Source organism: Mustela nigripes, chromosome 7, assembly GCF_022355385.1.
Source record: "Mustela nigripes isolate SB6536 chromosome 7, MUSNIG.SB6536, whole genome shotgun sequence".
NCBI classification, from domain to species: Eukaryota; Metazoa; Chordata; class Mammalia; order Carnivora; family Mustelidae; genus Mustela; species Mustela nigripes.
Window position 1 is genome coordinate 51384368 of NC_081563.1, and position 27321 is coordinate 51411688.

The 27321-nt window shown below is 35.9% G+C and overlaps 1 protein-coding gene across 4 annotated transcripts in view; it reads left to right on the top strand.

The window, feature by feature from the left end:
* EXOC6B (exocyst complex component 6B) overlaps window positions 1-27321 on the top strand; it is a 616111-nt gene that overhangs the window by 340004 nt on the left and 248786 nt on the right. For all 4 annotated transcript variants that reach the window (XR_009405326.1, XM_059405853.1, XM_059405856.1 and 1 more), the window contains 2 exons: window positions 6470-6604; window positions 20123-20302. Coding sequence is in view for 3 of the 4 variants with exons in the window: in XM_059405853.1 (XP_059261836.1) it covers window positions 6470-6604; window positions 20123-20302 (315 nt within the window). In the remaining variant the exon portion in view is untranslated. The remainder of the gene's footprint in view (window positions 1-6469; window positions 6605-20122; window positions 20303-27321) is intronic.

Here is a 27321-nt window from a genome sequence, read left to right on the forward strand (position 1 = left end):
TGATCAGGTAATATTACTAAGGGAATTTGTAAAGATGGAGAAGGAAGATGAAGGACTGAATTCTTGGGCACTCCATTTAAGGAGTCAGGAGAAAAGAGGAACTCACAAAGGAAATTGGGAACGACCCACCAAAGAAGGAAAAAAAAATGAACAAACCAAGAACAATAACAGGAGTATGGTGTCTCAGAAGTCAAGTGAAAAAAGTAGGTCAAGAAGGAGGGAGTGGTTAGCTTGACAAATACCGATGATTGAAGAGGAAGGTGAAGAATTACTATGGGACTTAGCAACTTGGAGTAAGTTGGTGACCTCAATAAGACCATTTTTAAGAGAATGATTCTAGGAGGCTCCTGATGGAGTAGGTTTATAAGAGAGTGGTCCCGTACAGAAGAATTTCAAATAATTGATGTTGATTGTACCCTCTCAAGGAGCTGGAGCTTAGCTCCCACCCCTTGTATGTAGCTTGTGCTTATGACTTGCATCTACAAAGTAGGGTATGTAAAGAGGGAACAAGTTACTCTACAGTGAAGAAACCTGCCAGACACTACCTTGGCCAGGTGATCAAGGTTAACATAAATTGGTAAGTGATACTGATCGCCTGCACCTTTGATGTGATGTGATGAGAAGGCAGTTGTGATCTCCCAAAATACACTCTAACCATGATAAAAAATTTAAACAAACCCAAACTGAAGGACATTCTACAAAATACCTCATCAGTACTCCTTAAAACTGTTAGGATCATCAAAAACAAGGAAAATCTAAGAAACCATCCCAGACCAGAGGAGGCTAAGGAGACATGACAACCAAATGTAATGTGGGATCTTAGACTGGGTTCTGAAAGTGGTAAAGAACGTTAGGAAGAAACTAGTAATACTAAATAAAGTGTATTGCTCTGTTAGTAGTGATACACCAATATTGGTCCCTTAGTTGTGGGAAAGGTACCATAGTAATATGAGATGGTAAGAATAGGGGGAACTGGGTGTGGCATATTTGGGATCTCTTTGCAACTATTTTGTAATATAAAACCATTTTAAAATAAAATGTTGACTTAAACAATTTGAAGAATGGGAAGAGTGGAATTGGAGCCAACAAGCAGAGGACAACTATTTTAGGGAGTTTTGTTACAAATGTAAGCAAGGAAATGAGGAGGTAGTTGGCAAGGGAAGTGGGTTAAGCACAAGTTTTTTATTTTGTTTATTTTGGTTTTTTATTTTTATTTTTTAATGGATTTTATTCATTTATTAGAGAGAGAGAGAGAGACTGAGAGAGAGAGAGAGAGCACGAAAGGGGAAAGTTCAGAAGGAGAAGCAGACACCCTGCTGAGCAGGGAACCTGATGTGGGTCTTGATCCCAGGACTCCAGGATCATGTTCTGCGCCCAGGGCAATAGCTTAACCCACTGAGCCACCCTGGTGCCCTGTTTTGTTTTTTAATAGGAGAAGTAACAGTATGTTATTTCTGATGAGAATGATGCAATAGAAAGCAAAAAGTTGGTGATAGAGGAGAAAGAGGGAAATCTTTGGAGTAATGTCCTGGAGGAGGAGAGTGACTTTAGAATCTGATGCACAAGCAGAGGGATTGGCTGTAGGTGGTGTCAAGTTCATCTCTGAGAACAGCCGAGACTCAGAGTATGTGGATGCAGATGGTGGTGGCTGGGCATATTTTATGGTGGCAGCCTCCAAACACTCTATTTTCTCAGTGAAAGATCTTCAGCTAAAAGTAGAGATCCAGAGCAGGTGTTGGGGTTGAAGCAGAGAGAAAGTATATCTGGGGGTATGGAAAAGAGATTTGGTCGGCACTCGATAATGTGGTGATTTTGTAGCCTTAAGTGTCCACTTTGGCTAGTGGATAGGAGTTAAAGTGAGACTAGTCAGAATGGTTGTATATTTTCTTAAGCCATATTTAGCTGGAGATACAATAAGTAAGCCCATATCAATAATAGCTTACAGGAAGTTGGTATATATTAGACTCAATGTTTTATTATTTATAGTAGTATTTAATAATTTGTACTATATTGATTATTTCTTTGATATGACATTGATGTTATCTCAATTTTAAGATGACGAAAGATACTAACTTTGCTTAAGGCCACATAACCAATAGGTAGTTTGGAAATAAAATTTGAGATGTTTTGAAAGACAAAATTTTCTTGTAAAAAAATAAGATTTGAAGTAAGGTTTAAAATCCAATTTCTTTTGTTCTAAACCTTCGCTCTTTCACTACATTAATTTAAAAACATCAGTATCATAGAGCGAAAGGAAATAAACCACCAGTTTATTACTCTCGGAATATCAGAAAATTACTGAAGTTTGATAAAAAATTTTAAGATGAATCAAAAAACAGCCTATCTCTTTATGAAGAATGAATTGATAAACTGAAGATATAAATTGGATTTTAAAATGTATTTACTATAGATGATAGACATAATACACCTGCACTTTATTTAAGTCGCCACTCAAATGTCAGTTCCTTAAGGAGGCCTTCCTTGACCACTCTGAGACCTACCATCACCATGCAATTCCTTATTTCACTGCTGTTCCCTGTGCTTATTACTACTTGACATTATGCTCTATGTTTCTATGTGTGTGTGGTTACTCTAATTTCCACAAGACCAAGGACTTTGTCTTGTGTATGATTGCACAGCTGTCTCTCATTCCTTGGTACATAGGAGCTCTTTATTGATGAAAGAGAGAAGAAAGAAAAAAGGAAAGTAGGTAGGTAGGTTATTAGGGTAAAGTTAAGGAAGTTAAGAGTTCTATTAGTGATACCATATTAAATATTTATATATATATTTTATTATGTTTATAATAGTGCCCCAGGAGACCTGACCTGAATAAATAACCAATGCTTTTTATTCAGCCTTTCTTTTGAATATTATTTTGATTGATGACCACATGGTTCTAACCTGTGTTATCTCCCACATAACAGTGTTCAGCATCCGCTGTTAACAGCAATGATATTGCTAATAATATTGCTAATATTTTATAATTAAGTCCTATCAGATATAACCCTTGTACTAGACCTGTGAATTTGGAACCAGTAGTTGCAAGTTCTTCAGTATTTTAGGTATTGGCTTTGGAGTTGGTAAAAAATGAGTCGTTGACCCAGCTTTTTGTATCTTTGCTGGGGTGAAATGGAGACAAAATTCCTGGAAATCTTTGGGAGATCTTATTTTTGTGAATGGGAACCGGCACTGCTATTTAGTTCCTTACCTTGCAAATCTAACAGTGGAGAAGTCTTAGAGGTGTGGAGGAGGGAGTGTGACTTCTCATTTTCTTGCTTTGGGTTAGTCCTTTTGGAGCCTGAATGTCCTGCATTCTCTTCTTTGGGAAACAAGAGAAGGTAACAGGCGACTTCCACCATCTCCTCTGTGCTGTCCTCATTAGATTCTCTCTGCTTCTGGAAATGAGAGACAGAAAAATTTTCGATTCTTAATGGTTTTTTAACCTAAGTGACTCCTGCCATTTAGTTGTGAGAGGTGATTGCTTGCTTTATAGTATTCACTCTCTCTCTCTCTCTCTTTTTATTCCAGACAGCCCTCACAGAACTTTACTTTTATATAAGCATAACCAATACCTAATCTGTTGCTAATACCATGTCCTTGAAACAATGTTAAGGACAGTTTGGATTGCTGCAGTGATATATTTTTGTAAGAGAGTGGGAAGTTGAGGATTAAAAATATCAAAGGAGCTCAAGACTCTGATGGAAGTTGATATCTGAAATTGCTTCACTGCATCCTTAAGTTCAGAATTATCCCCACAGTATCTGGCTTTACATTTGTAAATGCCCTTGTAAGGATTTTGGTTAGCTGTCATTCAGGAGTAGAGATCATTTAGACCCCATTAACAGACATTATTCCCTTTGAAAATGACATGGTATCTAATGTAATCCTAGAGTGTTTTAATAGTCTATTCTATGCTCAGCAATGAAACATTTCAAAAGTGACTGACAGCCAATTGATGTAATTCATGGTGATCTTTTGTGTTGACAGATGTTTAAAAAGTCAAGGGAAATTACTACTTTACCCAGTGAAGCCGCCTCCTTTTTATTTTTTTTTTAACTGCCAATATCCTGCAAAACAGGACAATTTTCTCTTTGACTGCCACTGTTTTTTATTTCGATAACATGACACGATTTCTCCTTATTATTAGGGTTTCTTTTGATAGATAGAATGTGTTCCCTATAGGTAATGCTCACTTTAAAATAGAAATTCTTCAGTTCTCCAAATTAATCCTCTTACTTTTCTGACTTATACATCAAGGCAACCTTGCCAGTAGCCACCTTCCCACTCAGGAAGAGGAGTGATTTAATTTAGACGATTTAAAATTTTTAAATGATTTTACTCTTTCTCTGATGGAGAAACATGTTGAAAGGAAGAGGGTGATGAGTTGCTTATTTTGGTAGGTGTTTTTTTCCTAGAGCACTCTACAGTTAAAAGTTTGATGTTTTGGGTAATTTTGTAGAAAGAGAGAGTATCTGTGTCCAAAACTCAAGAGTCTTCCAATTCAAACCATAGAATGAAGGGAAGGGGCTTAGTAAGGAATATGAACTTGAATATGAATTGTGGGAAATAATAGAAAGATTTAGTCCTATTGTTGCCCTAACTTTTTTGGGGGTGGGGGAACTGTGTCTCTGGGTTTCTGTCCTTTGTCCTCATGTTTCAAAAATAGACATTTTCTGGCCAATCCTTGGTGAATAGAAGGTACCTTTTCCCTTAGTCCAGTCTATTACGAGAGCATTGTCATTACGATTTGACATGTATTTTTTTTGAGAATGAACAGTGTGCTTTAGTCCTGTGCTGGTTTGCTGCTGGGAAGAGAAGAGTATACTTTATTATCATAATCCTATTAATATTTTTGTTTAATATTCTACAGTGTAACACAGTGACTTCTATTGAGGTATAATTCCAACTTTTAAGCATTATTTTGAAGTACCATTTGATTGTAAAATGTGTTATTACCCCCCACCTACGGGGTGCCTGGGTGGCTCAGTGGGTTAAAGCCTCTGCCTTCAGCTCAGGTCATGATCTCAGGGTCCCGGGATCGAGCCCCGCATCGGGCTCTCTGCTCAGCAGGGAGCCTGCTTCCTCCTCTCTCTCTGCCTGCCTCTCTGCCTGCTTGAGATCTCTGTCTGTCATATAAATAAATAAAATCTTTACCCCCACCTACATCTTCACTTCCAGTTTCCCTTTTTGTCATCTATCCACTCTTTCCTGGCTCCCTCTCTGACTGGACTAGAGGAGGACCTAAGTTCTTCCATAGCCTTATACTCCCAAATTCCCCCTGCCTGCCACAACCCCACCACCAGACACGTTCTTATGGAAATAAGAAGCTAAAGATGTAGGAAAGGGAAATAAAAAAGAAGGTTCTATTTCATTTTCACTTTGTATTTCTTTTAGACTCTGGGAAATAGTTTTCGTAGTTGAAATAAGTGGTTTGATACCCCTCCTTTTTTTTAAATTTAAATTTGTTTTCTACATGGAGTAGAATCAAAGTATGGAGAGTTCTAGTTGATGGTAGACCCAGAATGTACCTAAGCGTGCAGCACTCCAGAGCTGCCATTTTGTGTTTATGTCAAAAGACTTTACCACAGGTTGTTTTGATGAGTCCATAATTTGAAGTAGAAGACTTGGATTGAGTCCTAATTCCATTTAGGTTCTGTGATCTAGAGAAAATAATTTCATTTTGGTTTCTGTTTAGTAAAACGGAAGCAATAATTATGCCAACTTAATTTAGTTTTCCAGGTTGCTGGGAAGATAATGTAAGAAAATGAATTGTGAACTACTTTACAGACTTTAATGATATCCCGACAATAAGAGTCATTCTTTTTCATCTTCCTCTCAGAGTTATTCATAGATGACTTTTTATCTTATCAGCACTGTTGTTTTTAAGGCTCTCTCTTGTTAGAAAAGGAAAGTAGTAGTAACAAAAGGATATTGAATCCTCAAAATAACCGTGTGAGTTAGAAATTACTATTAACAGTTTACAGTTAACATTAATACCCATGTTATTTCTTCCATAAGCTAATGGAGTTTGTTAATATCCTGCAGCCTATTCCAACATCTCACTGTTCATTATGCCTAGTTTTGAAACTTCGTGTGATTTCAGTTATTTTGTTCTTTCTTCAGGAGTTTGTGTTATTTAATTCATTTGGCAATTATTTATTGCCAGGCACTGTGCTAAACACTAGCAGTTTTTGTTCTTAGTTTAGTCTCTTAAACAGAAGAAGACATATGTTTAAAAGAGAATGACAAGTGCTCCTGTATAGTAGGGGGCATACAAGATGCTTTGGGAGCCAGGGAAGGCTTTGTAGAGGAAGTACAACCTAAGCCCATGCTCTAACAAGCCCTCTGTAGAATACAGATGGGCCCTGTCTCTCTGCCTCTGTTTTTCTTCTACCAGCAGATTCATACTGAGCCATTTGTCATGGGGTGATTAGTCAAATGACTCTTATATGTGCTTGTTATGTTCTAGCTTGTCCAGATTATCATCAATACAACGCACTTGGAGAAATCCTGTAAGTACTTGGAAGAATTCATCACCAACATCACTAATGTGCTTCCAGAGACCGTCCACACCACCAAGCTCTACGGCACCACAACCTTTAAGGTGAGAAGGCCTTAGGGCCTCTGCTGTGCATAGTCTGGGGCATTCTACCTAGGAGTCTTTCTGTCTCCCAAGATCCATAGTATTGTGATTTCTAACGTGGTTTTGAGGATAAGTGCTTATCTTAGAAGAACAAATCCAGTGCTAATTTCTAGATGTTTAAACTTAAAAATGTCTATAACTCTGTCTGCCAAATCTTCTTGTATTTTGTACTTGAAAAGGGCTGTTTCCTCAATTGCCTCCCATCTTAGTCAAGAGTTCTTAAGTGTGGTCTAGAGAATAGTGGTTATAGCTGAAATCAACATCAATTAAATTTTAAAAATCAGCTGTTCTTCTCTGTCCAGTTTTTTCAACTTACTTTTTAATGAGGAATTTCTGCCCCTTACTATTGTAGTCAGCAATTTTATAATCCTTTTGCAAGGTGCCAACATAGTTTTGATCTAGATTTTGATAAATTGGGAAAAATGACACTATTATGGACAAAAGATGGATTGATAGAGAGTCTCTGGAGAGTAAATGACTTAATTTAAAAGAGCCTTACAAAACTCCCTTATATTGCCATTTTAGCTTTAAGTTAATATTAAGCAGAAAAGGTAGTAAGGTAACATCTACAACACTACAGTGGTAGATTCTGACATAAAGGCCAACCTGTATGTTTTGGGGTTTTGTTATTATTGTTACTATTTGATTATTTTAGTATTGAATTAAATCTTTTTCATCCTTTTGAAATCTGGAGGTTGATATTAATGAGATATAAAGTTGTGAGTTGAAATCATGATTTACGTCCACTGGTGTCTACTTTTTACCATCCTTTTCTCCTCTTTCCCTATTTATTGGAACCTTCCCTTGAAAGGAGATTTAAGACAAGAAATCACATTTGATTCATAACTGCTTATCATATTTTATGAGATAAAAACTATTAATAAGATCTTCTCTTTTCTGTTATAAGAAATGAAATGAGAAAGAACCTACCTGTAGCCAAGCAATCTTCAGAAAGAAGAACAAAATTGAAAGCATCATACTTCCTGATTTCAAATTATATTATAAAGCTATAGTAATCAAAGTAGTATGGTATTAGCAGAAACACATATGCATAGATCAGTGGAACAGAGCAGAGAGTCCAGAACCCATGTGTATATATGGTCACATAATTTACAACAGAGTATGTACACAAGAATTCACAGTGAGGAAAGAATAGTTTCTTCAATAAATGGACAACCACACGCAAAAGAATGAAACTGGACCCCCATTTTTACACTGTACAAAAAAATCAACTCAAAATAGACTAAAGATTTGAATGTAAGATCTGGAATTATAAAGCTTCTAGAAGAAAAAACGGTGGGTAAACTCCTTGGCATTGGTGTTGGCATTGAGTTTTTGATTTAATACCAAAGTAAAGGCAACAAAAGAAAAAATAAGTATGACTACATTAATATAAAAAGCTTCTGTGAAACAAAGGAAACCCATCAATAAAACACAAAAGCAACTGATGTTAATAAGAGAACATATTTCCAAGTCATATATCTGATGCGGGGTTACTATTCAAAATGTATAAATGACTCAGACAACTCAACAGCAAAAACCCAGATAATCCAAAGAGGTCAGAGGTACTGAATAGACATTTTCTGAAGAAGACATACAAATGGCCAACAGGTACATGAAAAGATGTTTAGCACTCCAATCATAGAGGAGGTACAAATGAAAACTATAATGAGATATCACCTCTAACCTGTTAGAGTAGCTATCATGAAAAAGACAAGAGAGAAAAAATGCTTGCAAAGCTGTTAGGTAAAAGGAAACCCTTGTGTGATGTACCTGGGTCTGTTAACTGGTACAGTCTCTATGGAAAACAGTTGGAGATTAGCCATGAAATTACAAACAGAACTACCATATACCCAAAGAAATAAAAATCATCATCTTGAAGAGATATCTATCCTTCCATATTTATTGCATCATCATTCACAATAGCCAAGATATGCAAACAACTAAAGTGTATCTCAGCAGATGAATGGGTCAAGGAAATGTGGTATATATACACAGTGGAATATTATTCAAGCAAGAAAAATAAGGAAATTCTGCCATTTGTGACAAGATGGATGGACTTTGAGGGCATTACACTAAGTGAAATATACCAGAGAAGGACAAATACTGCATGGTATCACATATTTGTGGACTCTTTAAGGGGGGGGGGGAAAGTCAAGCTCACAGAAACAGAGAAAAGTAGTTGCCAGGGCCTGGAGGATGGGGGAAATAGAAACTGGTAAAGGGGTACAAACTTCAACTATAAGATGAGTTAGATTTGATGATCTGATGTAAAACGTGATAATTATAGTTGATAATACCGTGTTGTAGAATTGAGATTTTCTAAGAGAATATAACTTTAGTGTTCTCACCAAAAAAATTATGCAAGGTAATTAATATTAATAACTAGATGAGAATCCTTTCATTATATATATACACATATATATATATATCTCAAATAACCATAATGCACATTTTAAAATTTTTATTTTTTTAAAGGTTTTATTTGTTTGTTAGAGAGAGAGACTGAGAATAAGCAAGGGAGCAGCAGGCAGAGGGAGAAAGAAGCAGGCTCCCTGCTGAGCAAGGAGCCCGATGTGTGACTTGAACCCAGGACCCTGGGATGATGACCTGAGCCAGGGGCAGGCACTTAACTGACTGAGCCATCCAGGTGTCCCTGTGCACATTTTAAATATAATTTTGTTTTCAATTATGCCTCAATAAAGCTGAAAAAAAATGAGAGGTTCACAAAATATTCTTTATGTTCATATGTGATTAGGTCAGCTGCTAGGTGAGATATACTTTCATGATGTCACCATGGTTGGTTCATTTCAAATTACCTAAAAAATTTTTTATTATATGTTGTATTATATTGGTATCATTACTTGTAATCTTTTAAACAATGTATTGTTATATTAATATTGAAACACTTCTAGTGAAGAAAAGATCTGTCTAATAAAGACAACCCAGGAATGAGCATGATAAGAGCTTTAAGAATTTTAGGATTACCTTAGACAGTTTAATAGGAATTACAGTTACTACTAAATATTATTATTATTGTGGAGCATGGGCAATAGTTTCATCAAAAAATATTTGCACTTGATTTACCGTGAAAGCCAAAACTTCTCCAGGAAAGAAAATGTGGGAGGGACTGTAGTTTAATGTTCACCAGAAAAGAGGGATTTAGGGAGTTAAAACATGACGTTCATTTATACTGGTCTCTCATATGGGGACTATGCTACTCTTCCCTTAACCCACTGCAATTTTCTTATTTCAAGAGCTTTTCAAATTATGGTCAGAATTCCTCCCAAAGGATGGCTTGTGTAGTTTGCTGTTGCTCCAGCAGTAAAATTGCTGAGGGAAAATTAAAGGCAGACAGGAAGCCATAGGAGTTGAGTAGCCAGTTAAATACTTAGTAAAGGAGAGGTTCTGGAGACCACTAAAGGTCATGTTGACAAGTGCTTATTGGAAACGCTGATTGCTTGAAACACACTGAAAGTTTATTTTTACCAGGACTGTTTCAGACCAACTACCCCAGAACTCAGTATAAACATGGCAATTATAACAGCTACATGTTGTGTATTTTCCTAAGCTACTGTTTCCAGAAAACTTTCCCTTGCAGATGGAAACCTTTATGCTAAAAAAAGGGGCAAAAATAATCAGAAGGTCTTCAAGGTATTTTCCTGCAGAATTGCCTCTTGTTTCTGCCATATGTGACATAATTAAGCTGGCATTCTTAGCTTTCCTTGTTCATAAGAATTTCCTTACTCTCTTACAAAATAGAATGAGGTTATTTATTGATTTACTCCATCACAAATGTTGTTGGTGTACCTACTATGTAACAATCTGGTAGGTTCTTGGGTAGACTTAGTCATTGGATTTAGAGTTTATAATCTGCAGGGAGGACAGACACTGTAATTTCTATAAAGAACCATGTGAACAGTACTAGGATAGCACCATAAATACATTCAATCCCTCATCAATTCTATAAGTTTTTATGGAGCACCTACTGCATACCAGGCAATTTGTAGGTATGTATGTCGTAAACAAGTCTCCTGACTTTACAGAGTTTATCTTGTGCTAGATATGAATCTCATTTAATATCAGGTAATGACAAGAACGTAGAAGAAAAATAAATGACCTGAATGAAATGAGAAATAGAATCATTTGGATTTCCAAGAGATAAGCTTTCCATTTTGAGGGAATAGTACAAGAGTAGGCATTGGTGTGTTCAAGGAATTACAAGGGATTTAGTGTGGCAGTGATATATCTATCATTGGAGGTAGAAGTGGCACAAAATGAGATAGTCCGGAGTCAGATATTTTCTGGCCTTGTAGGCCACAGTTAATACTTGGGATTTTATTCTGAATTGAAACATGAGGCCATGAGAAAATTGGGAGTGGTGGGGATAAATCTGATTTACATATTAATGGGTAACAATGGTTGCTGTGTGGAGAATAAATATGCTATAGGTCAGTAAGTGTGGAAGAAGAGGAGTCGTTAACTGGAATGTTATTGGCATAATCTAGGTAGGAGATAATGCTTTGTTGGACAACTGTGGTAGGATGAAAGTGGTAAGAAATATTGTTGAAGGTAGAGAGGTCAAGTTTGTTTTTTTTTTTTTTTAAAGATTTTATTTATTTATTTGACAGAGAGAAATCACAAGTAGACGGAGAGGCAGGCAGAGAGAGAGAGGGAAGCAGGCTCCCCGCTGAGCAGAGAGCCCGATACGGGACTCGATCCCGGGACCCTGAGATCATGACCTGAGCTGAAGGCAGCGGCTTAACCCACTGAGCCACCCAGGCGCCCAGAGAGGTCAAGTTTTACTGCTAGACTGGGGATGGGATTATAAGAGAAAGAGTGGAGGCAAGGATAACTCCAAGATTTTGAACTAAACAAACTGGATGAATAGTGTCGTTGTTCTGTGACATGGCGAGTAGGGAGAGAATAACAGACTTGGGGAGAGGCAGTGGGGTCAAGCCTTCCATTTTGGACACATTGTGCTTCAGGTATTGAGTAGTTGTCTGCATAGAGATATTAAATGGACAGGGCAGAGTCATAGCTGGAAATAAAAAATATAGAATTCATCTCTATAAAGATGGTATTTAATGCTGTGAGGCTGGCTTTCTTCTGGGAATTGAAGATAGAGAAAGGTGAGAGGATTAGGCTCCAGGGGAAATCAACATTTCTAGGTCTAGAAGAAGAAGAGAACTCCACAGAAGATGAGGATACTTATCTCAGATGAAAAAATATAATAAAACCAGACATATTCAGTGTAGAATAAGGGTAACAATGAGATAGAGAAGTAGTTACATGCCAACTTGTAGAGCACTTTGTTTTGTATTAATAGGTAATTTAGATTTTATCCTACTAAAATCTTTGAGAGACTTCAAGCAAGGATATGTTGCATTTTGAAAATTAGATTTTTTATTTAAATGCAATTTAATTAATATATACTATATTATTAGTCTCTGAGGTAGAATTTAATGATTCATCAGTTGCATACAACACCCAGTGCTCATTACATCAGGTGCCCTCCTTAATGCCCATCACACAGTTATGCCAGCCCCCCACCCATCTCCTCTCCAGCAACCTTCAGTTTGTTTCCTGTAGTTAGGAGTCTCTTATGGTTTGCCTCCCTGTCTGTTTTTGTCTTATTTTACTTTTCTTTTTCTTCCTCTCATTTCACATGTGAATAAAATCATATGGTATTTGTCTTTCTCTGGATATATTGCATTTTAAAAAATAATTTTTATCTTGCCTAATGAAAAAGAAGGAAGGATTGAAAAAAAGGTAGAAGGAAGAAAGGAAAGAAGAGAAAGAAGAAAGGAAGGAATAAATAAATCACAATCACTTAAGATTCATAATCAGAGGAAATTAAATACCTAGAATACGTTGTGTAACAGTGCTAATAAATTTGAGAATCTATAAGAAAATTGTGATAAATGATTCATGAAGACATAGAAAATTAACTAATAACTATGAAGGAAATTAAAAAGTTATTAAAGACTTCTAAAATTTGGGCAAGATCCATATGATTTTACCATGAATTTATTTCGGTCTTTATGAAGCAGATAATTTCTCTATAATTTAAACTATTCCAGATTGTAGAGTTAAAAAAGGGAAACTGTCTCAGTTCATTTGTACAAAGTCAATATAATGATTTAAAAAACAGAGAAGCCACAAGGGATAATTTGAACAATTAAATTTAAATACTGAAGTAAAAATCTCAAATAATAGACTATTAAACATAATCTAGAAGGACATAAAAAGTAGAAATAAAAGTAACATTAAGAATACAAGGATGATTAGTAGTAGAAAATTATTTACAATTGTCAACTTCGTTAGTAGATCAAATGAGAAAAAATACATGAGTATTTAAAAGATACTAAAATGGTATTTTATATAAATACTCTTCCTGCTAAGATATCTTGGTAAACCCATCTGTTAGTAATTGACAGATCCAGCAGGCAGAATATCAGAAAGGATGTAGTTGAACTGAATTGTAGTATTAATCAACTAGATCAAATTGACATTTGTAGAATAGTTCATCCAGCAACTGTAGAATACACATTCCTCTCAAGCTCATAAGAAGATTCACCTAAACAGGCCATATTCTGGCTAATAAACACATCTTTACAAATTTTAAAGAATAGAAATTATACAAAACTTGCTCTTTCCACATGGAATTAAACTGTAGAAATAAATAACAGATAGCTTTAAAATCCCAGAATATTTGGAGATTAACCAACACACTTCAAAATAACATGTGGATCAAATAAAAGGTCTTAAATAGAAAAAGTATTTCAAAGGGTGCTGGGTGTCTCAGTGGGTTAAAGCCTCTGTCTTCAGCTCAAGTCATGATCCCAGGGTCCTGGAATTGAGCCCCACATTGGGCTCTCTGCTCAGCAGGTAGCCTGCTTCCTCCTCTCTCTCTGCCTGCCTTTCTGCCTACTTGTGATCTCTTTCTGTCATATAAATAAATAAAATATACTTTTTTTAAAGTATTTCAAATAAGGGGTGTCTGGATGGCTCTCTTGGTTAAGTGTCTGCCTTCAGCTCAAGTCATGATCTCCAGGTCCTGGGATGGAGTCCCATATCAGGTTCCTTGCTCAGTGGGGAGCCTGTTTCTCCCTCTGCCTGCTCTCCCCTGCTTGTGCTTGCTTTCGTTCTCTCTCTCTCAAATAAATAAATAAATAAATAAATAAATAAATAAATAATTTTTAAGAAGTATTTTGAACTAATTGAAAATAAATTCAACTTATCAGAATTTGTGGCATCATGAAAAGCAGTACTTAGAAATGAATTTATAGCATTAATTTTATATAAAGATGAAGTATCTTTTTTTTTTTAAGATTTATTTCTTTACTTGAGTGGGAGAGAGCACAGAAGTAGGCTGCATAGGCAGAGAAAGAGGGAGAAGTAGACTCCCCCTGAGCAGGAAGCCTGACCTGGGACTCGGTCCCAGGACCCTGGGATCATTCCCTGAGCGGAAATGGCAGATGTTTATCTGTCTGAGCCACCCAGCCACCCCAAAAAGGAAGATATTTCTAAAATCAATAATCTCAGCTATTTTAAGAAGGTAGAAAAAGAAGAGCAAATCAAATCCAAAGTAATTAGAAGAAAAGAATAAAAATTAGAGCAGAAATGAGGGACGCCTGGGTGGCTCAGTTGGTTAAGCAGCTGCCTTCAGCTCAGGTCATGATCCCAGAATCCTGGGATCGAGTCCCACATCAGGCTCCTTGCTTGGCAGGGAGCCTGCTTCTCGCTCTGCCTCTGCCTGCCACTCTGCCTGTGCTCACTCTCGCTCCTCTCTCTCTCTGACAAATAAATAAATAAAATCTTTAAAAAAAAAAATTAGAGCAGAAATGAATAGTTTTGGTGTAGAAAATCAAAAGAGATAATGAAACCAAAGGCTGGTTCATAGATCAATAAAATTGATAAAACTTGAGCCAAGCTTACCAAAAATAAAAGAGAGAAGACTCAAATTATTAATATCATAAATTAAAGAGGGACTATCACTACTAATTCCATGGACATTAAAAGAATAATTATTAGGGTTATTATGAACAACTCTATACCCACAGTTTGGTAACTGACATGAATTGAATCAATTCACTGAAAGACATAGTTTACCAAAAGTCACACAAGGAGAAATAGATAATCTGAATAGCTTTATATCTATTGAAGAAATTGAATCAATAATTAATAACCTTCTAAAACAGAAAACACTAGGCCTGTTGAAAGTAATTGAAGAAGACACAAGTAAATAGAAAGGTAGTCCATGTTCATGGTTTTGAAAGAATTAATATTAAAATGTCCATTCTACTCAAAGTAATTTACAGATTCAATGCAATCTCTATTAAAATACCATTAGTATTTTTTGCAGAAATAGAAAAAACAATATTAGTGATTGAATGGGATGATAAAGGACTGTGAAAAGCTGAAGTAATCGAGAAAGAACAAAACTAGAGACATCATGCTTGCTGATGTCAAATTTTATTACAAACCTACAATAGTCAAAACATTTTGGGTATTCACATAAAAACAAACACATGGATCAATGGAACAGAACAGAGAGCCCAGAAGTAAATGCACATATGCTCAGTTAGTTTACAGCAAAGGAGCTAAGAATGCGCAAAATGGGGATAGGATAGTCTCTTCAATAAATGGTATTGGGAAAACTGGATAGCCCTATACAAAAGAATGAAATCAGACCTCTATCTTACATCATCCACCAAAATCAACTCAAAGACTTGAACCTAAGACTGAACCATAAAACATAGAAGAAAACATAGTGGGTAAGCTGTTTGACATTAATCTTGACCTTGGTTTTTTTGTATTTGACACCAAAGCAAAGGTAACAAAGGCAAGTATGAACAAATGGGACTACATCAAGCTACCGCTTTTCTGCACAGCAAAGGAAACCATCAACAAAATGAAAAGACTTCTGATGGAATGTGAGAAAATATGTGCAAACCACATATATCCCCGTAATGGTTTAATATCCAGATTATACAAGGAACTCATACATATCAATAGCAAAACCCCCAAATAACCCAAGTAAAAACTGAGCAAAGGATGTGAATAGACATTTTTTTCAAAGAAGACATACAAATGGCCAACAGATACATGCAGAGGTGTTCAACATCACTAACCATCAAGGAAATGCAAATCAAAACCACAGTGAAATATCATCTCACACTTTTTAATAAGACAAAAGATAAATGCTGACAAAAGTGTGGAGAAAAGGGAACTCTTAAACTGTTGGTGGGCATATAAACTGGTTACAACTTCTGTGGAAGACAGTTTGGAGATTCCTCAAGAAAGTAAAAATAGAGGTATCTTATCATCCAGCAATCCATATATAATTTCTGGGTGTATGTCCAGAGAAATTGAAATTATCATCTTGAAGACTTATCTATACTTCTGTGTTCATTCCAGCATTATTCATAATAGCCAAGATATGTAAACAACCTAATTGTTTATCAGTGGATGAATAGATAAAGAAATTATATATGCACACGCACACACACATACATCATATACACAATGGAATATCATCCAATATTAGAAGGAAATACTGTCATTTGCAACAACATGGATAAACCTATAAGGCATTCTGCTAAATGAAATATGCCAGACAGAGAATGACAAAACTGCATGGTATCCCTTATATGTGGAATCTAAGAAAATAGTTGAACTCATAGAAACAAGAGAGTAGAAGAGTTGTTGCCAGGGGCTGAGAGGTGAGGGGAAATGGGAGAAAATATGAAAAATTTAACAAAAAGACTACTGGAAGTAATAAGTGCATATAGCAAGGCTCAGGATACAAGGTTAATATACAGAAGTCATACACTTTCTTATTGAAACAGCACAGCAAAGGAAACCATCAGGGCCATTTACATTAACATCAGAAAAGAGAAATGGGTATAAAATTAGCAAATAAACAAGATCTATGTGAGTAAATTTGTAAAATTCTGATGAAAAGAAGTCAAAGAAAAAGATCTAAATAAATGGAAATATGTTCCATATTCATGTATAGGAAGACTTAAAATTTTATCAAGATATCAGTTCTTCTCAAGTGCATCTATAAATTCAATGCAACTTCAAATCCCCACTGGTCATTTTGTGAATATTAACAAATTGATTCTGAAGTATGGATGAGGAGGCAAAACACCCAGAATAGCCAACACTATATTGAAAAAGAACAGTGTTAGAGGACTGTTAGTCCTGTTCTTCTTCAATATAGTGTTAGAGGAAGTCCTCTAACTAGTTACTTGTCAGTTAGACTAGTAACTTGTCAGTTAAAGGACTGACAGGACTGACAGTGCCTGACTTCAAGACTTAACTATAAAGCAACAGTGATCAAGACTATGTGCTGTTGGCAAAAGACTAGATAATAGATAAAAGGAACAGAATAAGGGCCCAGAAATAGACCTACACTAATATATTCAACTGAATGTTGATTGCAAGTAAAGTAAATTTAATGAAGAAAGGAAAGTCTTTTTAGTAAATGGTGTTGGAACAACTGGACATCCACATGCAAAAAAGTGAAAATAGTCTAGATAGATTATTACATTTATTAGACTTTTACTTTTATTACAAGTCTTACAGATCTTATTACAGATACTACTGTTCCCCCAAATTAATTCAAAATGGATCATAGACTTACATGTAAAACACAAAACTATAAAACTTATAGAATATGGGAAAAGGAAAAAATCTCAGTTACATTGGGTATGGCTATGACTTTTTGGATGTATCACCAAAACCATGATCCATCAAGGGAAATATTGTTAAGTTGGACTTTATTAATAAGAAAAACTTGTTCTCTTGGAAAGACAATCATGAAGAGAATGCAAAGACATGCCACAGGTAGGGAAAAAGTATTTACAAAACAGAGTACAAAGAACTGGTAAAACTCAACAATAAGAAAACAAACAACCCAATTTAAAAACAGGCAAAAGATCTGAACAGATACCTCATTAAGGAATGGAGAGAGAATTGTAAATTAAAACTACAGTGAGATGCCACTGCACACTGTTACAATGGCTAAAATCCAAAACACCAACAACACCAAATGCTGGAGCAGCAACAACTTTCATTCATTGTTGGTGCTAATGCAAAATGGTAATGCTATTTTGGAAGACAGTTTATCAGTTTCTTTCAAGTCTGAACATAGATAGTCTTATCACACAATCCACCAGTCAGTCATGCTCTTTCGTATTATCCAAGTGAGTTGAAAACTTAAGCCATACAAAACCTTACACATAAATGTTTAGAGCAGATGTATTATGATTACCAAACTTGGAAACTACCAACATGTCCTCCTATAAGTGAACGGATAAACAAACTATGATACATTCAGACAATGGAGTATTATTCAGTGATGAAAAGGAAAGGACTATCAAGCTATGAAAAGACATGGAGGAAGTTTAAATGTACATTGCTAAGTAAATAAGTCAATCTGGAAAACTACATACTGTAAGATTCCAGGTATATGACATTTTGGAAAAGGCAAAGTTACGGAGAAAGTAAAAAGGTTGGTCATTGCCAGGATTCAGGGGATGAGCAAAGGAGGAACGAATAGGTAGAACTGAGTGGATTTGTAGGACAGGGAAGCTATTTCTATGATACTATAATGGTGAATATATGACATTATACATTTGTTGGTACCCATAGAACTGTTTCACACTAAGACCAAACCCCAATGCAAACTATAGATTTTAGTTAATAATAAAATATCAATAATAAAATATCAATATCATGAGTTGTAACAGATGTACCCGACTAATGAAGTTTTAATATAGGGTAAACAGTGGGAGGGGAATATGTGGGGCAGAATACATGAATGCTATGTACTTTCTGCTCAATTTTTCTGTAAGAATAATGTTTATTAATGAAAAGAAAACTCAGTAGAATGGGAATTCAAGGAGCATATTAGATTATCATACAAATAGGTAACTATCTAACCACAAAAATGCTCATTGGAATATGGTTCTTATATAGTCAGTGCCTATAATTATAGTATGTAAATACATGGACAAATTATGCAGCCACTAAAATGATGAAAATAGAGAGGAATATTGGAGTCAGAAGTTTAGGAATTAGAATTTACAGGACACAGTGACTGAGTATAAAGGAAAGAATGAATCCAATATCTTGTTTAGATCTCTGCCTTGGACTGAACTAGGCAGGTGACGAGTGGGGATTATCCATCTAGTGTTGGAGTCACTGTGTTTAAAGTTTCTGTGGGTCATGATGCCCAGGAATAATCAGACTTAAAGAGTCTTTGAGCTGCCTGGATGGCTCAGTTGGTTAAGCATCCGACTCTTGATTTTGGTTCAAGTCATGACCTCAGACTCCTCAGACTGAGCCCCATGTAGGGCTCCATGCTGAGCTGGGAGCCAGCTTAAGATTCTCTCTCTCACTCCCTCTGCCCACCTCACCTCCCTCCACTCGAGCTCTCACTCTCTAAGAAAAAGAATAAATATATACATAAAAAAGATATATGGGTCTTTAACAAGGGTAGGTTTGGACAGAGATAGTGTAAACTCTAGGAGTTGATGTAATCACCCAGTGAAATTGAGAGCATTACAGGCCAGAAAAGTAAAAGTAAAACCAGGAGAAAACTATGTTGTGAAAGCCAAAGGAAAATAGAGTTCTAGGAGAGGATTTAACAGAGACCAAGTAAGATCAGACTGAAAACTAAATATTGCACGTTGTAGCATGAAGTTACGGGTTACTGTGGACCAAACCATGTTGACAGATGGTTAACATTGGAATCTCAATTGCCCTGGTTCAGGTAGATCTGCTTGTCCCGAAAATATTTTTCTTGGAACGTTAGTTTCATGATACTTCTCTTACAGCTTTTTATATGCTGTATTGTGTACATCATGATTCTCTTAAATAGGATTTCTCAAACTTACTTGATCTTGGACCTCTTGTGCTGTTGTGTTAGCATTTTCCAGATCTGGTGTTCCTTGGAACAAATTTCAGGAAACATCGGCATATACCAATCTGAATGTCCTTGATGACAGAGACACGAGAGAGGTAGGATGGTAGCTAGTGGGAATATTTATAGGATGAAGCTGAAACTTCAGCATACTTACTTTAAGCAAAGTGAGGAGAGTGGGGGCTGTAGAGAGGTTATTATAGGAAGGGAAGTTCTTGGAGTCTTGGAAGGGATGAACAGGAATAAGACCCTGAGAGTGAATATGGTTTTGAAAAAATGTAGGAAAGTAAAAAAGGATGCAGAGAGTTGAGGGCAGTAAAGGTAGCTTCTCTATTTGGTGAAGCTAAGCATTAGCTTTTCTTGCAGATACAGAATAAAAAAATCTTTACTATGCTTTTGAAAAAGAAAAATTGACGGAGACTGTGGTATTACTTAATATTCCCAATTCTGTTCCTTAGTGGAAGTAACTGTTAATGTCTCCAAGTGTAAATTTTTGATTATATTGGAAGTATGAATGATTTTTAAAATTCTGTATTTCACAGGATGCCAGACATGCAGCTGAAGAAGAAATTTATACCAACTTAAACCAGAAGATCGACCAGTTTCTACAGCTGGCCGACTATGACTGGATGACTGGAGATTTGGGCAACAAAGCTAGTGATTATCTAGTAGACCTCATTGCCTTTCTACGAAGCACTTTTGCGGTATTCACACACCTTCCTGTAAGTGACAGTTGCTCTTACATTGCCCATCATGTAGAAAAAAGTTTTCTTAAAAATCTAGTTTGGTTAAAGATGCTTTTTGGGCTTTAACTAACTGGGAAGCTCTTTAGGATATAAAAGCTCATGCTATAATTATCATGCCTTGGTGAGATCTAGAGACCTCGCCCATCATTTTCTTATTGACTTTTGCATTTTGTTTATTTTGAAAATGGTCTGTTATATTATGTCTGTTTCTGTTCCTCTTAACTTCACCTAAAGTAATTCATGCAAACGCATAGTGAATGCCATGGTAGAAGGAAAACTTAAGAGTTAGAATTCCAGGTATATATCTTTTAGTCCTAGAATATCCATTTAATTTTTTAAAAGGATTTTATTTATTTGTCAGAGAGAGAGAGAGAGAGTGAGTGCAAGGAGTGGGAGTGGTAGGCAGAGGGAGAAGCAGGCTCCCCCTTGGGTAAGGAGCCTGATGTGGGCCTCGATCTCAGGACCCTGGGATCATGACCTAAGCCAAAGGCAGACACTTAACAGACTAAGCCACTGAGGCATCCCTCCATTTAATTTTTTCTTTTTAAACCTCAAATTCTCTGGCGAAGTTCTCTATCTTTTTATCTAATTTGTCCATCTTTTCTCTATTTTCTTGAGTATATTAATTAGTCATTTTAAAGTTGTCTTTTCACTAATGGTGAAGCGTCATTCCCCTACATGTAGGTGGGATTGTTTCTGATTTTTTTTTCTTAGTTATCAGTCATATGATCCTATCTTTTCCTTTGATTTTTTTGGTTGGTGTTAAACATTGCATTTAAAACACATCGTGGTTCCAGGTGGTAACATTTCCCAGCAGAATTGGTTTATCCCTTCCATTAAGAAGTATGTAGTATGGGCAGGTAGGTTGTGGTTTGAGCCTCATCATCTTAATCCCATCGTGGGCTAACCTGGGGCTGGCCTGGGTTGCAGATGCAGTGTACCTTTGATTTGCCCCTGTTGCAAGGATGTGGGTCTTCAGAGCTGTTAATGAGCCTGCACATCGTCGTCTCTTTGGGACCAAGAGAACTATGGAACTTTCCACTTTTCATAAAAACCTTATCTCTTCAGCCTCCTTTTTAAATTTTACAGTTTGGCAAATGTCTTGAGAAGGAGGCTTACCCAGATCAGCCATTGCCTATAGGAAAGAAGTGGCTGGAGACTGTCAGTGTCACTTCACCACTCCCTAAAGATCTTTAGCCCCTACATGAGAGCCTCATGAATCCTCCCATTAGGCAGTCTTTTTCTATGAAACACTAAGACTGTGGGAAATCTTACTTGGCTTTTCAGAGATTATGGCTTAAACCCTTATTTTCCTTAGGTGTGTAGCTTTAGAATTCAGAAAATGTCTTGAGAAGGTAACTGGCCCTCAGAGTTCCAATTTTGGCACTTCAGCCCCATGGAAGCAACAATAATTCAGTGATTGGTTTTTTTTGTTTTTGTTTTTGTTTTTTTTTAGCCCAGGAGCTACTCTCTGCCTGTACCTAACACAGATTCTTAGTCTCTTCCTATGTGTACATGGGGCAGATCCTTCCAGGGATGGCTGCAGAAGCTCAGGTCACCTTGAAAAGGTCTGCCTTCTTTGCAGCTTTATTCCCTTTCGTCCTCATTGCTTCCTAAATGTCTGGTGTCTCTTCATTTTTCACTGCCTCTTACACTGCTTGGTGGGAGCATTGGCCTGCTGAAAACTAGGTTATTTCATCTAGTTTTACCCTGACACCAAAGCAAGACAAAAGTAGTACAAAAGAGCAAACAAAGAACCAATAAATAAATTTTAGCAAGTCATTTCCTGAGTGTTTTAAGAAAATAATTTCCCACTACCATGTAGGATTCATTCTAGAGATGCAAGGATGGTTTGATATTTAAAAATCATTTGATCTAATTTATCACTTACCAGGTAGAAGAGGTAAGGATCAGCTTTTTTAATTCTAAAAAGGCATGGCACGATATCCAGCCTGCACTCCAGATTTTTAAAAAATTGCTAATATTAAAGCAATATAATATTTTAGTAACGTGATAAGGAGCATCTATGTGAAATTCAGCAACAGTGAAACACTGGAAACACTTATTTGCATTTACATCAAAAGTGTGATGAAGATACTTACTAGTGCTTTAGAAGTTCTATGAAATACAGTTAAAAAAAATAAATGTTATCATTATTCATAGCTTATTGCTGTGTGGTTGGGTAACCCCTCCCAAATCAGCTAAAAAGTACTTAAGACCAGTAAGACTTTAGTTGGTTAGGTTGTCCACTTAGAAAACAAATCAGCTTCTCTTATGTTAGCAATACCCTCATAGAAAATATATTGCCAAAAAAAATACCCTATTCATTTTGTATTATAAAATCTCTGTAAATATACTTAACAAGTTATATGTAGGACTAATGTCCTACAGAACATGTCACAGAATAATTTAGAGGAGACTTTATTATGTAGTATTTTAAGTGAGAATATTTAATACTGCAAAGAATTTTTCCAAAATTAATCTAATTGCCATGAATAACAAGTGAATTTGATGGTGGTGGATTATTTTAACAGAATAATTCTAAGATTTATTTGCAGACAAAAATGGACAGTATTTGCCAAATAATAAGAAAAACTAAATTGAGTGTGGTTTTTTCCTATCAAGTATAGAAATATTACTATAAACCAAAAATAACCTTTTTCCCCCCTTTTCACAATAGAACAGACTGATAGATTAGAGAAAGAGAACATAAAATCTAGCAATAGTTCAAAGTACCTGTAAGAATTTCGTATATGATAAAGGTGGCATTAGCAATTGCTGTGGCCACTACTATCTGCTAATTTGGATAAAAAGATGTTTTCATATATCAAAATAAATTCTAGATCAAATACATGTTTACATTGTTTTTTTAAAGATTTTATTTATTTATCAGAGAGAGAGAGCGAGCACAGGCAGACAGAGGCAGAGGGAGAAGCAGGCTCCCTGCCGAGCAAGGAGCCCGATGCGGGACTCGATCCAAGGATGCTGGGATCATGACCTGAGCCGAAGGCAGCTGCTCAACCAACTGAGCCACCCAGGCGTCCCACATGTTTACATTTTATTAAAATTTTTTTTTTTTTTTTAGATTTTATCTAAACTCAAGCTAGTTAACATGTAGTGTATTATTAGTTTCAGGGGTAGAGTTTAGTGATTCGTCAGTTACGTATAACAATCGGTGCTCATTACATCCCGTGCCCTCCTTAATGCCCATCACCCAGTTACCCCGTCCTCCCACCCACATGTTTCCATTTTTAAAAAGAAAGAAGTTATGGGAGAGCCAGTAAAAATATTAGCAAATATTTCTGTAATCTGAAAATAAGTCACCATTATAAGAATGACACCAAAGAGTGAAATCATTAAGGAAAAGGTTAATAATTTGGCCACATAAAATGTTTTGTAAGATACCTAACAATAGTTGATAAAGAAAATAAAATGTAAGCTTACTGCCAAATTGGCAAGTATGCCAAAAGGCTATTATCTCTAATATATAACAATATAACCCATTGTTTCAAACTCAGTTTGAAGACTGCACAACTTATTGGGAAAATTTGCAGATGAGGTATTTTAGGCAGTCGGAAAAGAAGAAAAATAAAAGACTAATGATAACATGAGCAAAATGTATAACTCTGGTAATAAGACATGTATATTAATATTGTGGGATATTCTTGACTATAAACTTGCCAAAAGTAAGTAAGAAAATAACATTCAATATGTATGAGAAACATTTCCCCAAATAGGTATTCTGTTACATTGCTGGAAGGTATGTAAATTGGTTTATTCTTCTTGGTGGTCAGTTTTTCAGAATGCCTCAAAAGTCTCTTAAAATTTGCTTACCTTTGACCCTGCAATCTAGTCCCACTTTCAGAAATCTTAATGAAATAATCACGGGTTTATCATACAATTCACATATAAGTGTATTCAACATAGTATTGTCTTTTGTGTAGTGGGGGAATAGTTAAAAGCCAGTAACAGATGTGTTAGCTCAATAACTTATTATATATTCACATATTATGATCTCAGCCATTCATTAAATTAGTGGAGATGGATATTTATCAACTTAAAATATGTTAATTATTTCTTGATTGGAAAAGCAGATTGTAAAATAATTTTATACTCTGTGATCTCACTTTTATTAATAGAGACACACACACATCAATCATCAATATAACATACAGTAAAACTCTAGAATTATATACTCCCTAATTTAACTATCCTAGTCTCAGTATAACTTTTTGTTTTGTTTTGTTCTGTTTTTTGTTTATCTTTGTTTAAAAAAATGTTTTCTTTCATGAAACATTTGCTGCTTTTATAGTTCTGGGGATAGTGGAAGGTGATATTTAGAATCACTATTCTCTGTTCCAAGAGTATTCTGTCCTTGATAACTAATGTATATTTAAAAAAAAAAAAAAAACCCTTATTGAAGAAAGATTTCTACAAATGTGTTTCATTTTGTGGAAGGAAAATGGCTCATTGTGTTTTGGTTGTAATGTTTCCCTGACCATTGTATAGTTCCTTGAATGAGTCAGATTTTGGAATTCATGGGAAATAAAATATAGTAGTTCATATTTGAAGTTATGCTGGACAGGTGTTCCCTATATTCATCTTCCCTGTTTTTTTTCTGTTCTTAAAATATAAAAAATGACATCATAGTATGTGTGGCTGTTTATACATGTCATATAATACATTGGTTCCTATATATACAATAGCTATCATATGTCCCCCCCCCCCATACTTACTTTAATGTCCTGGCCATTTAGAAGCAGTACTTTTAATGAGACTTTTGTTTGTCTAACATGAAATATATGATTTTCCCACCAGTAGAGTTTTGACCTTTCTTGTAGGTCTAAACTGTAAGAAATTTGTTGGGGACTTTTCCTTTTTTTTTTTTTTTTTTTTTTTGGTCTACTTTGAGCTGCCTTTGCTACCTAAATGCTATAACCTCTTGGTCTTGAGCAGGTTGATCAAAGTCAGAGGTAACTCGCAGCCCTAAATCCTCAGTATTGCTTCCACAAATGCCATGTTTCTGTGTAGCCTAGTATAGAGAGTTTCTTGCTGAAGCCACTGTTTCAAAAAGCATTTATATTCACCAACCGATTCTCTAAAACAAATTGGTATGGCTTCTAAAAACTGTACCTCCTTCTGGTTTTTACAGTTAGCAAAAGAGACTGCCCAGCCTTTGTGTTTGTGTTCCCTGGCATGCTAGATAGTGTCTTCATGGAAGCTCGTAGTGGTAAAATGGATTATGCAAAGAGATATGTGTCTGAAATTTGCTCTTGTGCACTAATGGTGAAAGATGAGAGAGGAAGGAGCTAATTCTGAGAAAAAAACAAAAACAAATCTTTTGTTTTTTGATTAAATGAATTAATATGAATATTTCTTTCCATATTTTAATTCCTTAACAAGAGGGACTTTCTTGTCAAAGGGAGATTGAATAATAGGAAATACATATATGGCAAGAACTGTAAAGAAAAACCCTTGTTACATTATATTTTGAAATCCCCAGGTTTTCTCAGTTCTCAGGAGGTTTTGTCACCACACTAGCAACATAACGAAAGGGACAAGGCAGTGTGTGGGAGTGTGTATGTGAGAGAGAGAGAGAGAAAGTGTGTGTGAATGGTGGATGTTCTAGATTATATTTCACTGAACACTGACTGAATGGTCAGGGGGAAAATTATTGAAGTTTGCAGCTAATTTCCTCTTGAAGTTTTGATGACCAAGGTGGCCTCCCTGTGTTTACGAGGCACCCAGAAATGATTGTAATAATGTTTTCCAGAGTTCGAATTCTAAAGTGTTGCCTTGTCCTTTAAGAAGTGGGATATACCTTCTGTACCATCTTCACAACTTCCCTGTAAATTTAAAATTATACCAAAACGACAAGTTTATTTTAAAAAATAGATGGTACAAATTAAAAAAAAAAAAAAAAAAGAGGTGAGGTAAGTCCACAAGCTGGTTCACAACCCCAGTTTTCTGACAGTGTTGCATCCACAGCTATCCATTTTGCCTGCTCAGCATCATAGCATACTTTTGAGAATTTATCCTTGTTATCCTAATAATTATCTTTCAGAAATGCATGAGAGAGAGGAAATGCTGTCTCAAGTAACAGGCCCAGAGGAGGGAATCCTGACTTTGTTTTCTCTGTCTGCTATTAATATTAATTTATATGACCTGGGTCAAGATCTCTTTTAACCCATTTCGGTTTGCCTTAGCGTCTTGGTCTAAAAGTACAGTGATACCTGTCCTCGGCCTTCCTTCTCGGGCAGTTACGTGATGGGCCATCTCTAAGGGAAAGTCATTTTCTATATTTAAGTTCCTGAAATTCTTCCTATGCATTTCTCTTAGCACTGCATTTAAATCTGTGAACTGCTGTCATTTCAGGACTAACCAAATGATTCTGGTACTTACAAAGTGTCAATGCCTCCCATTAAGTATAAAATCTTCTCTGTGACCATCAAGACTTTCCATTCATATGACCTCCATTTCATCTGTGTCTCAATTTTCTCTTTGCCCAACATATTCCTTCCAAACTGAAGTAATGCTCTTTGTCACCTTCAGAAAGAAACTCTCTACACGAGGCTACACAGAAGCGTGGCATTTGTGGAAGCAATACTGAGGATTTAGGGCTGGGTGTTACCTCTAACTTTGATTCTGGATAATACAATCAACCTGCTCAACACTGAGAGGTTATAGTGTTTAGGTAGCAAAGGCAGCTCAAAGTAGACCAAAAAAAAGTAAAAATCCCCAAATTGCTTACAGTATAGATTTGCAAGAAAGGTCAAAACTCTACTGGTGGGAAAATCATATACTTCATGTTAGACAAACAAAAGTCTTAACTGCTTTCTGCCTTTGGTGTTGTGAAACCCTTTTGTCTACTTTAACTATTTGTGTTGAACTCTCACCCATCCTTCAAGGATCATTTCAAATCCCACACCTTCCCTAAGTCTTCTCCAGTTCTCCTAACCAGAGGTGACATCTTTTTTTTTTGTAATACTTATTAT